Source organism: Delphinapterus leucas, chromosome 9 (genome assembly GCF_059928025.1).
Source record: "Delphinapterus leucas isolate spDelLeu-1000000601 "Yukka" chromosome 9, BTC_Dleu_Yukka2, whole genome shotgun sequence".
NCBI lineage: Eukaryota > Metazoa > Chordata > Mammalia > Artiodactyla > Monodontidae > Delphinapterus > Delphinapterus leucas.
Genome location: NC_143137.1, coordinates 32,169,667 through 32,183,568, shown reverse-complemented (window position 1 = coordinate 32,183,568; position 13,902 = coordinate 32,169,667). Strand labels below are relative to the sequence as shown.

General features: G+C 35.4%; 1 protein-coding gene across 9 annotated transcripts in view; it reads left to right on the top strand.

The window, feature by feature from the left end:
- Positions 1-13,902, top strand: part of CFTR (CF transmembrane conductance regulator) — a 201,631-nt gene that overhangs the window by 40,016 nt on the left and 147,713 nt on the right. For 6 of the 9 annotated variants that reach the window (XM_089917472.1, XM_089917476.1, XM_089917473.1 and 3 more), the window contains 2 exons: positions 9,615-9,830; positions 13,061-13,150. In XM_089917472.1, coding sequence (XP_089773598.1) covers positions 9,615-9,830; positions 13,061-13,150 — 306 coding nt within the window. Of the gene's footprint in view, positions 1-9,614; positions 13,151-13,902 lie in introns of those variants that run through there. The other 3 variants (XM_089917478.1, XM_089917477.1, XM_089917471.1) reach the window with 2 other exon arrangements.

Sequence of the window (13,902 nt, the reverse complement as noted above, 5' to 3'; positions counted from 1 at the left end):
AAGTGTATAGTTTCTGTGATTCCCTTCTACCTTTTAAATTATGTGTCTATGATACGGGGCCTAGAGAAATGGCTTTATCTTAAATTACAGTGATATTAAGTTGTAACTTTATTTGGTAGGTTGATACTGAACTAGTCACAATGCTTGAATTGATCAACTGCCAAGCCATATTATAACACTGTCTTTTCTATTTAAGGTTATGAATAAGATGGGGGGCTCTGGAGTCAAACTATCTGGTTCAAATCCTAGTTTTACCACTTGCTAGCTGTCTGATACTGGGAAAGTTATTTAAATTCTCTTTGTCTCAGTTTCTTTGATTGTAAGATGGAGACAATAATAGCACATATTTCATAGAATTATTGTGAGAATTAAACAAGTTAAGCATGTAGAATAGATCCTGGTACATAGCAAGTGCTTTATAAATGTTACCTGTTACTGTATCATTAAATACAATCTCTACCTACCTTCACAAATACTCCTATTATTTGCATTTACTTGTTTCTCTATATATGCTATAAGCAAGTCTTAAAGTCCCAATTTCATTTTTATAGGGCACAGGAAAATATTTTGCTAATGTTTAAAAATGATACCTAGATTCTAAGCATTACTTCAGAAATTAAAATTATTTTAACGTGTCTTCCATTATTGCATTTTCTGGATTAAACCTACTTTTGCCTCTGTATCAGCAAGTCTAGAATCGTTTTCTTACAAAACATGAAGAATAGAGCTTGGATTTCTAGTGAAGACATTGCTGGTAATAGTTAATAAGTCAATGAACACTCAAAGGAAAATACCAAAAGCAAAACATTTTAAATTAGGCACTGAATCTAAAAACACGATTCAGGGTAGACAGATACTATGACAATATTTTTGAGATTCTGTTCTTGGTATGGCAGCGGTCCCCAACCTTTTTGGGACCAGGGACCAGTTTCGTGGAAGACAGTTTTTCCACGGACTGGGGGGAGGGGGGAAGGTTTCAGGATTATTCAAGTGCATTACATTTATTGTGCATTTTATTTCTATTATTATTACATTGTAATATATAATGAAATAATTATACAACTCACCATAATGCAGGATCAGTGGGAGACCTGAGCTTGTTTTCCTGCAACTAGATGGTCCCATCTGGGGGCGATGGGAGACAGTGACACCCGTGTGTTGCTTATGTCCAGTCTACTCCATAAGATGCAGCTTAATTGTCACTTGCCACTCACTGATAGGGTTTTGATATGAGTCTGTAAGCCATTGATTTATGATGGGCTCTGTGCAGTCAAACCTCTCTGCTAATGATAATCTGTATTTGCAGCCGCTGCCCAGTGCTAGCATCACCACATCAGCTCCACCTCAGATCATCAGGCATTAGATTCTCATAAGGAGTGTGCAACCTAGATGCCTCGCATGCGTAGTTCACAGTAGGGTTCTTGCTCTGATGAGAATCTAATACCGCCGATAATCTGACAGGAGACGGAGCTCAAGAGGTAATGCGAGTGATGGGGAGCAGCTGTAAATACAGATGAAGCTTTGCTCACTCGCCTGCCATTCACCTCCTGCTGTGTGGCCTAGTTCTGGGGGTTGGAGACCCCTGTGGTATGGTATACATACATTTTTGTAAAAACTACGTACAGTTGGAGCATTGGATAGGTTTCATTTTCTATGCTGAATATGGAAAATTTTTTCATTTAGCCAATTGTATAAAGCCAAAAGTTTCCAGAAGACTCTAGTGTATCAAGATAAACAAAAATTTGACACTCTTGTTTACCCTGTCAAAGGCAGAATCTTAAGCCTTTGCTTTGGTATATAAGCCAGTAGTCTTTGTATTTTATGATAAATTCTGGGTGTGTGCCTGCATGTGTGTTTACTCTGTTCTATTTTTTTATATGCATGTTTTCTTTTTATCATTTATTTGTTATAAGTATATTCTTTTATAATTATGAAAATAATCAGATAATGATTGATAAATTTGATGTTTATCTTTCCAATTTTTTCCCGTGAGAATATATACTTAATGAAGGGAGGTGGGTCATTACTTTACATATGTGTTATAAATCTACTTCTCCTCTTAATGTTTTGTGAATGCCTTTTCATATCATTAGATATTTCTCTTCCTAATCATTTTAGTGTTTAATGACTCATGTGGCTGTACCATAGTTTATTAGTTCCTCATTGTTGAATATTTAGATAGCCTCCAGTGTTTTACTGTCATAAATAATTCTTCAATGCACATCTCTTTAAAAGCTAAATTTTAGTAGATTTTCCAGTTGCCTTCCAGAAAAGATGTATTAATTTACTTTCCTGATACTGAAGTATGAAATTCAGCCCTCACTAACAATACTTACTATCATTTAAAAAATGTTTCCAAATTGCTGTGTGAAAAACAGTATATTATCATTTGTATTTGCATTACTTTTGGTTCCTAGTGAGTTTAAACTGTTTTTATGTATTATGCATATTTCTTGTGGGGTGCAAATTGCCTTTTCATATTCTTTGTCTATTTTTATTTTGGTGTGTTTGCTCTTTCTTATTGATCTATGAGAGACTATTTTCCTCAGCCTGTCATTTGTTTCTTTTTTTTTCAAATTAAAAAAAAAATTTTTTTAACATCTTTATTGGGGTATAATTGCTTTACAATGGTGTGTTAGTTTCTGCTGTATAACAAAGTGAATCAGCTATATGTATACATATATATCCCCATATCCCCTCCCTCTTGCGTCTCCCTCCCACCCTCCCTCTCCCACCCTCCCTCTCCCACCCCTCTAGGTGGTCACAAAACACTGAACTGATCTCCCTGTGCCATACAGCTACTTCCCACTAGCTATCTATTTTACATCTGGCAGTGTATATATGTCCCTGCCGCTCTCTCACGTCGTCCCAGCTTACACTTCCCACTCCCCGTGTCCTCAAGTCCATTCTCTACGTATGCATCTTTATTCCTGTCCTGCACCTAAGTTCATAAGAACCATTTTTTTTTTTAGATTCCATATATATGTGTTAGCATATGGTATTTGTTTTTCTCTTTCTGACTTAACTTCACTCCATATGACAGACTCTAGGTTCATCCACCTCACTACAAATAACTCAATTTCGTTTCTTTTTATGGCTAAGTAATATTCCATTGTATATATGTGCCACATCTTCTTTATCCATTCATCTGTTGATGGACACTTAGGTTGCTTCCAAGTCCTGGCTATTGTAAATAGAACTGCAGTGAACATTGTGGTACATGGCTCTTTTTTTTTTTTTTTTTTTGCGGTATGCGGGCCTCTCACTGTTGTGGCCTCTCCCGTCACGGAGCACAGGCTCCAGACGCACAGGCTCAGCGGCCATGGCTCACGGGCCTAGCCGCTCCGCAGCATGTGGGATCTTCCCGGACCGGGGCACAAACCCGCGTCCCCTGCATCGGCACGCGGACTCTCAACCACTGTGCCACCAGGGAAGCCCCATGACTCTTTTTGAATTACGGTTTTCTCAGGGTATATGCCCAGTAGTGGGATTGCTGGGTCATATGGTAGTTCTATTTTTAGTTTTTTAAGGAACCTCCGTACTGTTCTCCATAAGTGGCTGTATCAATTTACATTCCCACCAACAGTGCAAGAAGGTTCCCTTTTCTCCACACCCTTTCCAGCATTTATTGTTTGTAGATTTTTTGATGATGGCCATTCTGACCAGTATGAGGTGACTGTCATTTGTTTCTAGTGAGTTTTGTTAATTTTTTATTTTCTTGACAATCAGAAGTTTCAGTTTTTAAAAATTTGTTGCCAGTATCTATAGTTTTTTTTGTTTTGTTTTCTGTTTCTGGCATTTGACATTTTAATAAGTCCTTTCTACCCAAATATTGTGTAAACACATATCTGTGTTTTTATTATTTCATCTTTTACATGTAACTGTTGAATCCATTTGAATTTATTTGGATGTATGTATGAGATAGAAATCTAATTTTTAAAAAATGAATATCCAGTTTCTCCATTGCTTATTGCACTTCCTCCACTGAATTAAAATGTCATATTTTATTATATATAAAATTGCTACATGTACTTGGACCTGTTCTTGAACATTCCAGATAAGTCAGTCTATTTCTTTGTCATGCCACCTACTAGTATAGCTGTATAATATAATTTAATATCCAGTAATGTAAACCTTTTCACACATTATTCTTATTCCTCAAATGTTTTTGATTAATCTCTCTTTTTTTTTTTTTCCAAATGAAATTTAGTATCATTTTATCCATTGATTCAACAAGTATCTGCTGAGTGGATATTCTGTGCTAGGTGTTGTGCATGATGTTGAGATTGTTGCATAAACTAAGACAGTCCCTACTCTTGTGGTTCACATCCAAAAAATCCACTTGGAATTCTGATGAAGATTGTATTAATCTTATAAAATAACTTGGAGGAGAATGTAATCTTTGCAATATTCAGATTATTTTATGGAAAGTTTTAAAGTCTCTCCATTTATTTGACACTTAAGAAATAAGTCTTAGTAATGTTTTTTAGAATATATTTTAAGATATGTGTATATTAATTATTGGTATTTACAAAGTATCTTTTGTATGGTTACTATAATTGGGATACTTATTTAATTATTATGCTTGGTATCTAGGAATCTATTTTCTTATTTTCTATTATTTCTATTTTCTTATTTCTGTATTTCTGGGATTAAGATATGTAAAATATATTTAAAGCAAGTTGAGATGATGATGATGACTTTACTGACTACACACAATAGAAAACAATGTGACCTTAGAAGTTCTTCAGTAATGATTCTTCCCGTATTAGAAGCAACTATGCTTTGGATTTGCAATTGTAATTTTTAAAGTAAAGTTATTTGGGGATTAATTAATTTAATGTAATTGCAAGCGCGAACTAAGTTTTTTATTTTCACCTGAACTTTCTTTCTTGGTCTGAATATCCAGCGGACATCCCCATCTCTAGAAACATCTGACTCTGTCCTAGGTGTGCGGGCAGAACAAAATGGTTAAAGGATTCAGACTCATCTACAGTGACTTTAAGTTCTGGTCTGGGGGATCCCATGGGAGGCCAGATGTATTTCCCAGGAGGTATTTTCAGGCTTCCTAATTTTCCCCTGGGAGGCTGATCTAAATTGAGATTCATGATTATTCCCAGCAGGAATGTAGTCACTTGTGCTCTTCTCTAACCTGACCCCCTCTACCCACATGGCATTCTGAACTCATCCTATTCAGACCTGCATCCCTCTGAGTAGAAAACACCCATAGCGATGTCAGGATGTGTACCAGGACATTTGCCCAAGAATCCTCAGCCTCTGCCACAGGACTCCCCAGACTCAGATCATATAATCTGAGATATTAGCTCTGGAGGGGAACTTTAAGATAAGCTTGCTCCACCCCTCATTTTATCAGTGAGGAAACTGTCAAGAGAAGGGAAGTGACTAAGGTGACACAGAGTGTAGGTAACATGCTGGGATAAGAACTTGGGTTTCATGACTCTGAATTCAGTGTTCATTTCCCTGTCATGCTGACTTAAAGATTGGTATCAGCCTTCTTCCATTATCTAAGTGAACCCTTAATTTCATCTTGATTTGTGTCTAATTAAAATTTAATAAAATATTTTATCAAATTTTCAAATTAATTTACATTCCGACTCATTACATTCAAGCCTCAGTCTGCTTACACTATTTTATATGGTGGCAAATTGGGAGATTTCTTGTGTAACTGAAAATATACTGGCAACAGGAGTCACACAACTTTCACATATCAAGAATAGAGGACTATGTTTGTCCCAGTCATTACAGGGATGATTTTTGTAAAGGACTGCACACATAGATTAAGCTAGGTATCAGTTACCATTGTTTTCCCTTCCAAATTATAAAATCAGGTGATGTCTGTAAATGCTTTCATTATAAATATTAGAGAACATGCTGCTTAAAACAGAGTAGGGGAAACTATAGGAGGGAGGGGTCTGGAGTGCTGATTTTGTCCCTGAATGTTGACAGTCCCATGTTGTGGTGAGATTAATGTTGTTTTGCTCTTGGCAGATGGTCCAATTATTGGAATTCTCTCTACCAGAAATAAACTGCATTTTTTTTCTATGAACAGGTACCCTCCCACAGTAATACTACCAGTGTCATTGTGGAATAGCTGTTATTGTTCAAAGGATGAGTATGTCCTCTTTTGTTTGAGGCAAGAAGACAACTAATTAATTCAGTTATGCAACCTGCAGAATAGGTGTCTAAATCAGATTGACACAATTTTATTTATTTTGTTATAAATCAAAATAAATTCAGCAAATGGGTCTATTGTGGTAGAGGTGACAGGTTATGGAAAAAATATAATGGTGATACAATGGCGGAGACTTTAGTTCAGATTACTCAATAGGAGAAAACTTATGTAAGCCTGTACATTTCTAACTCTAAAAATTCTGTGTACAGCTCAATTACTAAAATATTTCTCTTTTTCCTCAGAATGCTCCTTTTAGCATTCCATAGATAGGAGTTACTCCTTAGAAATATGTATTGTGGTCTTTATCAGTGGTTCTATATTTGATAATATTATCTATTAGGAGATTATATATATATATATATTATATATATACAAGTTCTGGAAAAAGGAGAAAGGTGATTATGTTAATTATGATATAAGCAGTTGGATTCATGAGAATCAGTCACAGATCATAGTCTTCTGGTTATTGTCTTATAATGAACAAGAAATTATGTTTTATGTGGTATGCCTGGTAAATATCAAGGCTCCTTACTTACTCTCTGCTTTGTGGCCACACACAATATCTCCAGCATGGGTGGCACACATGAATCCAATGCCCTTGACTGTAACTTGAGAGCATTTTAGCCAAGTGCAAACCCACTATTAATGGAAAAGTAAATCAAAGTAGGTGTGGCATTGACATTTGTCTATGAAGAACAACATAATATTGAAAAATTCTAGGATAAAATATTGATCTAAAAGTAATTTTGAGGATGAAATATTGCCACTATAAACATACTATGGAAAATTATATTTGTATTGCAGATATATTTATACATATAATTTTAAATCCAAGGTTTAACTGTACATTTTCCTAGTTTAAGGAGTTATTTTGAAATAAAATTATCTACTCTAGAGAAAGTTTGGCATGGATCTATAGAATTTAATGAAAACAGCGAGTGCAACACTTGCACAGATTGTAATAGTTTACGAATGGGAACAACCTATCTTCTCCAACATAGGGCAGTGGGGCAAATAGCCTGATTTATTCACAGGATGTCATGTTAAACAGCACTCAGAATAAATGAGGTAGATATACAAGTATCAATGGGACTAAATGTCAGAAACGCAACTTTTAAGTTAAAAAAAAGTTGCAAGATGATACCATTTATATAAAATTTAAAACCTCAAAAACAATTCTATACATTCTAAAAATGGATACACATGTAACAAAAGTACAAAGCATGCATAAAATGACACATGCCAACAAGCAGTAATTGTTCACTTATTTACTTTTTTTTTTTTTTTTTTTTTTGCGGTACGCGGGCCTCTCACTGTTGTGGCCTCTCCCGTTGCGGAGCACAGGCTCCGGACGCGCAGGCCCAGTGGCCATGGCGCACGGGCCCAGCCACTGGGCGGCATGTGGGATCCTCCCAGACTGGAGCACGAACCCGTGTCCCCTGCATCGGCAGGCAGACTCTCAACCACTGTGCCACCAGGGAAGCCCCACTCATTTACTTTTTAAAAAACAAGTGCTGGCTAACACATATATATGGAATCTAAAAAAAAAAAAGTTCTGACGAACGTAGTAGGGGCAGGACAGGAATAAAGACGCAGACATAGGGAATGGAGTTAAGGACATGGAGAGGGAGAAGGGTAATCTGGGAAGAAGTGTGAAAGTGACGTCGACATATATACACTACCAAATGTAAAACAGATAGCTAAGTGGAAAGCAGCCACATAGCCCAGGGAGATCAGCTTGCTGCTCTGTGACCACCTAGAGGGGTGGGTTAGGGAGGGTGGGAGGGAGACGCAAGAGGGAGGAGATATGGGGATGTATGTATATGTATAACTGATTCACTTTGTTAAAAAGGAGAAACTAACACACCATTGTAAAGCAATTATACTCCAATAAAGATGTTAAAAAATATAAAATAAAGATGATATGAAGTTCCAAAAAAAATAAGTGCTCTTCAGTTGATATTGGCCAACTATAACATGGTATATCTGGGTAGGTAGTTAACGATTTTCTTTTCAGCACCTATCTGTTTGCTGAAATTCAAACTTATATTAAAATATGGCTGTGCGAGATGAGAGAACTCTAATATTCCATGTTTGTGATTAGTTTGTAAACTTTTTTTAAAACGTTTGAATCTTTTCCTACAGTCACATTCTTGGTCTACACAGTTAATTTGAAATGAGGTACTGGATACCAGGTATAGAGTGAGCAGCTACCCAAAGCTAGTGGTCAGTCAATGACGGTGCTATAGCTTAGGATTCTTTGTGGGGATGAAGTTGCTATAGGAAAGCATTTTCATTTATTGAGAATGAGAGTGCTGGTGGGATTGGACACTGAGGTTTCAAAAAGACATAGTAGAAAATGGAAAAAAAAAAAAAGCAAATTATGGGCTGCCAGAAAGTAATGCTGAGCAATACTGGGGGAAGGGGCAGTCTGGCTTGAAAATATACATTTGAAATGGAATCAGTTAGCATAATATTATTTCCCAGAAGGGTTTAGCCTCAGATCCCCATTTCACTAGGCCATCATAAAACAAAATTAACAGGAGTACATGTCTTTCTCTTTCGAAGGCAAATTAGCAAGATGGTTAAGACTTAGACCTTCTGGGTTCAAATCCATGTGTTCAGATCTATTCTTATATATTCAGGCAAAATGGTAATGAATTTGATGAACAGTTTGATTTAGTGATGAATGGAAAGTCTGATGAGGAAGATTTGGAAAATACAACTTTGGTCTTCCCTTGTTAACTCATAGGCTTTTGAGGACTTGATGAATTGTTGGAAACTGGCCTGAGGCTGAAGTCTTCTGACACACTTTTTTCCTAAAATCCCCACCTATCCCAGACTGCGAAGGGTGTGGCACTGGGCTTTAAATACCACCTGTGCCTTTATACTCCTCCCTCCTGTTGCCAGTTCCCCTTTATGTGGTTGCCTCAAGAAACTGTTCATTCTGGTAATAATTCCATCACTCAAAGTGCTTTTGAAAGTTCTATTTTGAAATCACGTCAAATCACTTGGGCTCTTTGGCCTCAGTTTCTGCATCTGTAATGTGAAATTATTAATGCTTACTCTGACTCCTAAAGTTGTCATAAAAATCAAATGAAAAATATTTTATGAATTGTTAAGTGCTATGTAGATGTAACCAATTAACACACTATTTCAGAAATTACACCTTTGCTTTATGGCCGCTCTTCACTTTTTAGTAAAGAATACTTCATACATAAACGTCTCCAAGTGACTTTTGCTGTAACCTAAAATAAAATGTTATTTCAAAGTATAAAGATATTACAAAGGACATCAAGAGTTTCATGTATGGCATGGCTCTCTTTCATCTCCTGTAAAGATGAAACTTCTTGTGTTGAAATTATGAGGGCATTTTATGAAAGAAAAATAAAATTTCATTTCTGTTTTCCGTCTTCTGCAGGAAGTCACCAAAGCAGTACAGCCTCTCTTACTGGGAAGAATCATTGCTTCCTATGATCCAGATAACAAGGTAGAACGCGCCATTGCGATTTACCTAGGCATAGGCTTATGCCTTCTCTTTATCGTGAGGATGCTGCTCCTTCACCCAGCCATTTTTGGCCTCCATCGCATTGGAATGCAGATGAGAATAGCTATGTTTAGTTTGATTTATAAGAAGGTAATACTTTCTTGCACAGTCTCCATGCTACGTGTTAGTGGCATCATGTTTTAAATGCCATGCTGATACAAATAAGGGCTAAATGCTGAAATCAGTTTTGTATACCTGTGAAATAAATGGCAGCAATAATGAATATTTCTAATTTTCGCTGATAATTCAATTTACTTCAACTAATAATTATTGAGTGCCTTCTATAAACTGCCTATATTTTAGATTTCTTTTTTTTTTCACTAGTCATATACCAGTTTTTGGAATCCATGGCTCCCCATTGAAATGATTCTTACTATCTGCATAAAAGTCATTGACAAAATATCATCTTATGGTAAAATGCCATGTACCTTTATGTTGAATAACAAGAAATTGTTAACAATAACCCAGGCAATAGAAATTTCTAACTTAACTAGTTGTGACACAGTGGTGGTATCCACTGCCTTATTTTGAGTTAGATTTTTGTCATCCTAAGTTCTGCAAGTTAAAAATTTTTAGAATAGCACATGCATGGCAACCATAAGAATCTTCTCTGCTTTTCTGTATGCATTGTCCAGTTAAGAGCCCAAGTTGCTGAAGCGTGCTTTGGATGAATTCAGATTAAGACTTCCTTATCTTACAAACACAATTTAAGGTCATCTCAGTGACATGTGCTTTCACCAGCCTGATTCATGTGTGACCCTTTGATCTACCAAGTGATTATAGAAACCTGTTTGGTTGAATCATTTGGGTATTGCTTTACCCTTCTCTTTTTTCTTTCCCCAATGTAAAAACTTTATATACTTGGCTTATAAGGGACATGGACCTGAAATTCCCTCTAGCAAATAACCCATAACACTTCCATAATATACATGCAAAGTCAGTGGTGTTGTAAAACCTTGATAGCCATACTTTATTGTTCAAAAAAGCCTTTTGTGGAGGCACAAGGGAAAAACCGAGTCTGCAGTTTAATCAAATCACCTGAACCACAGTCTCATCAGTTCGCAAGTACCAGGAAAGCATGGGTGATAAATCAATAAAAATTTTATCTTGATCCAGAAATTATATGTAAGTGAAGAAATTATTAGGTATTATTTGGAGGGTAGAATTTACACAGAATGCATATCAAAGGAAGTTGAATCCAGTTTAAAAATATTTATAAAAGTGATTTTATCATAATGATAACTAATAGCTAAGGATGTACATGACAAGCTTCTAAGTGATTTTTAGGTATATCATTTCATTTGACCAAAACTCCATATGGTAGAAACTATTATCCCTATTTTATGGATAAAATATTTTGAGAAGCTAAGACCTAAAAGGTATAAAACATTGTGCAAGAACTGCTTCAAAATTTCTAAAATGGGTAAGTCACAATCCTTGAAGTGGAGGGTTTTCCAACTATTAGGGAACATAAAATAAGTACTGAAATAATATAACAAGTCAAATTGTGTTACATAGGCAGAGAGAAACATGAAGTGCTCCGGGCTAAGGGGAGGGGAGATCAAAGAAGGAGCAGGTTAGTTTGTGAATAAGTTCATATATAATGTTTAGCACAAACACAGCGATATATGTGCTTTCAGACCCAGAATGCATTAATGAAAAGTTAGAAGTTGTGTCTGTCCTTTTTCAACATTGATTATCTGTGTTCTTACACATTTTCTTTACCCCTCTAGCCACACCTATTGACCTGCATTAACGTCATCACCAAAGAATACAATTTCATCTCCATGTGGCTGTGGTTTGGTCCCTAAAATAAACTGGTACCATATCTGACCAGTTTCATCCATGTGGCAGGCAGCCACTAATTCTTCCCACATTGTTCCAGATTTTGTAATAGAGCATAGTTTTCTTTGTTCCAAAATCTGTAACCATGATATATTCAAATTATATTTTAAATAATGAATCTAAATACAAACTAGATTGAGCTTTGCCTGTGAATTTCAAGAAGATAAAGTTAACTAGCGTGAACAGATATTCACTGTTTATTGTGCACATAAACTCCATGTTAAGCCCAGTCTCAAGTTACCTGAGACTGAGTATGTTACCAAGTCATGTGTCATCCAGCTCAATGGATTCCCCCCCGCCCATGCCCCATATTGCTCTAATAGCATTTTGGAATTAACTGCTTTATTCCTTATTCATCTGTGCTTATCTAAATGCTATTCATTATTACACACCCATCTTAAAATTCAACCTCAATAAAATATTTGCAGATTTTTATAACCAGATATGGGAACTTTCTCTTAATCACCCTATTTTATTCTATCTACTCCCTTTAACGAATTTATCATATTTAGTTATGTATGTACTAGGTTATCTTGAGGCAAGAATTATGTTTAAGAAATCTTAACAATAATCCCTGAAGCCTTGAATACAGTGATTTGTATCTACTAAGTGCTCAATACATATGTGAGGGATTCAGTTGAAGCAAATATTAGATAGGTACTCTTCAGTCAAAGCCATCTAATGGCAAATCAATTCTTATTAAATTTTATAGGCAAAGTATGACTGTGATCTTTCATAATAATAATTTATCTACATAAAAATTCTATTTTGTATAGATGGATATATTTTTCTTTGTAAAATTTAAGAATTTTTTATTAATGTAATCTTTCACAAAATTATTAATGATTAAATTATTTGTAATATAATTTTATTGACTTTAACAATAATTTTATTCAACACAGTTACTATAAGATCACATGAAAAATTTAAGGCCAAGATTTTATTAAAACAAATTTTTTTTATTGACGTATAGTTGGTTTACAATATTGTGTTAGTTTCAAGTATACAGCAAAGTGATATAGATATATATATTTTTTTCAGTTCTTTTCCATTATAGGTTATTACAAGATATTGAATATAGTTCCCTGTAAGGCCAAGGTATTAATCTCAAATTTCACTGCCTTTGGTTCCATCTTTTATAAAAACAAACAAAAGCAAAAAAAACCCCTCTACAGTATATAAATGAATATTTAAGTACAATGTTGTTCCCATTTTGGATTAGAAAAAATAGTTACTCCTCTCTAGATACTGTAAAATAAAATAAGAAGAGGAATGCCAGTGTAATATTTGTTGTAAAGAGAAATATTTATAAATCTGAGAAGACACTGAGTTAGATGAACATAAAATAATTTTCATTACCTTAACTTAAAAATGCGTGCATAGTTACCTAATTCCTCAGCTGTATTGTAACATTACTTGTAAATATATTTGTCTATTGTTCATTGACAACATCTAACTTCCCATTTTCCTTTTAGACTTTGAAGCTGTCAAGCCGTGTTCTAGATAAAATAAGTATTGGACAACTTGTTAGTCTCCTTTCCAACAACCTGAACAAATTTGATGAAGTATGTACCTACTGATTTAATCTTTTATGCATCTTTATTATAACTCATACAACCCCAAAGGTTTTCTGGGTCAGATAACAGTAATAAGCGGTTAAGTCATAAGCATCCCTATCTTCCCTATTTCTGAAAACTGAGAAGGCTAAGTTGTGTAGCAGAGTGCCATTTTGGGGTCTCACGGAACCGCCCAACTCAAGGGCACCTCAGCTTGCTTTGTATTTATGAGGTTTTTTAAAAATTCAGTCCCTATCAGACCTTGTTTCCTTTTAATACTTTAAATCAGTTATTTACTTTGGCTGAGTATGATACTCTGAGCAATTCTTGTTCAGTGCTGTCTTCTGTCACAATAAAATTCAAGGTCCTTGAGGACAGATTGTTTTAGTTACCTTTGTATTTCTAGTATTTTACATGATATCAAACCCTTAGCAGGTGCTAAATAAATTACTGTTGAATTGAGCATGCATGTATTCTGAATATATTGTCAGGTGATAGGGTTGTACAGTTGTGTAGATTGAACTTCTGAAGAGTCTTTTGTTCTCTCATGTTCTGTGTCGTGGCTCTTGCTTTATCCACACAGAAGTAAGTTATTTAAAATAAATTCTTCAATCACCATGCAATTCCACTGGAAAAAGATCACAGTGACTTGAAGTTTGTTTGGGGGGAAATCCTATGCATAGAATGTTTAAGCACATTGCTACGTGTTCCATGTGGTGAATACCTAGATTTTAGTGTGTTCAGAACGATGAAGTGTTTGA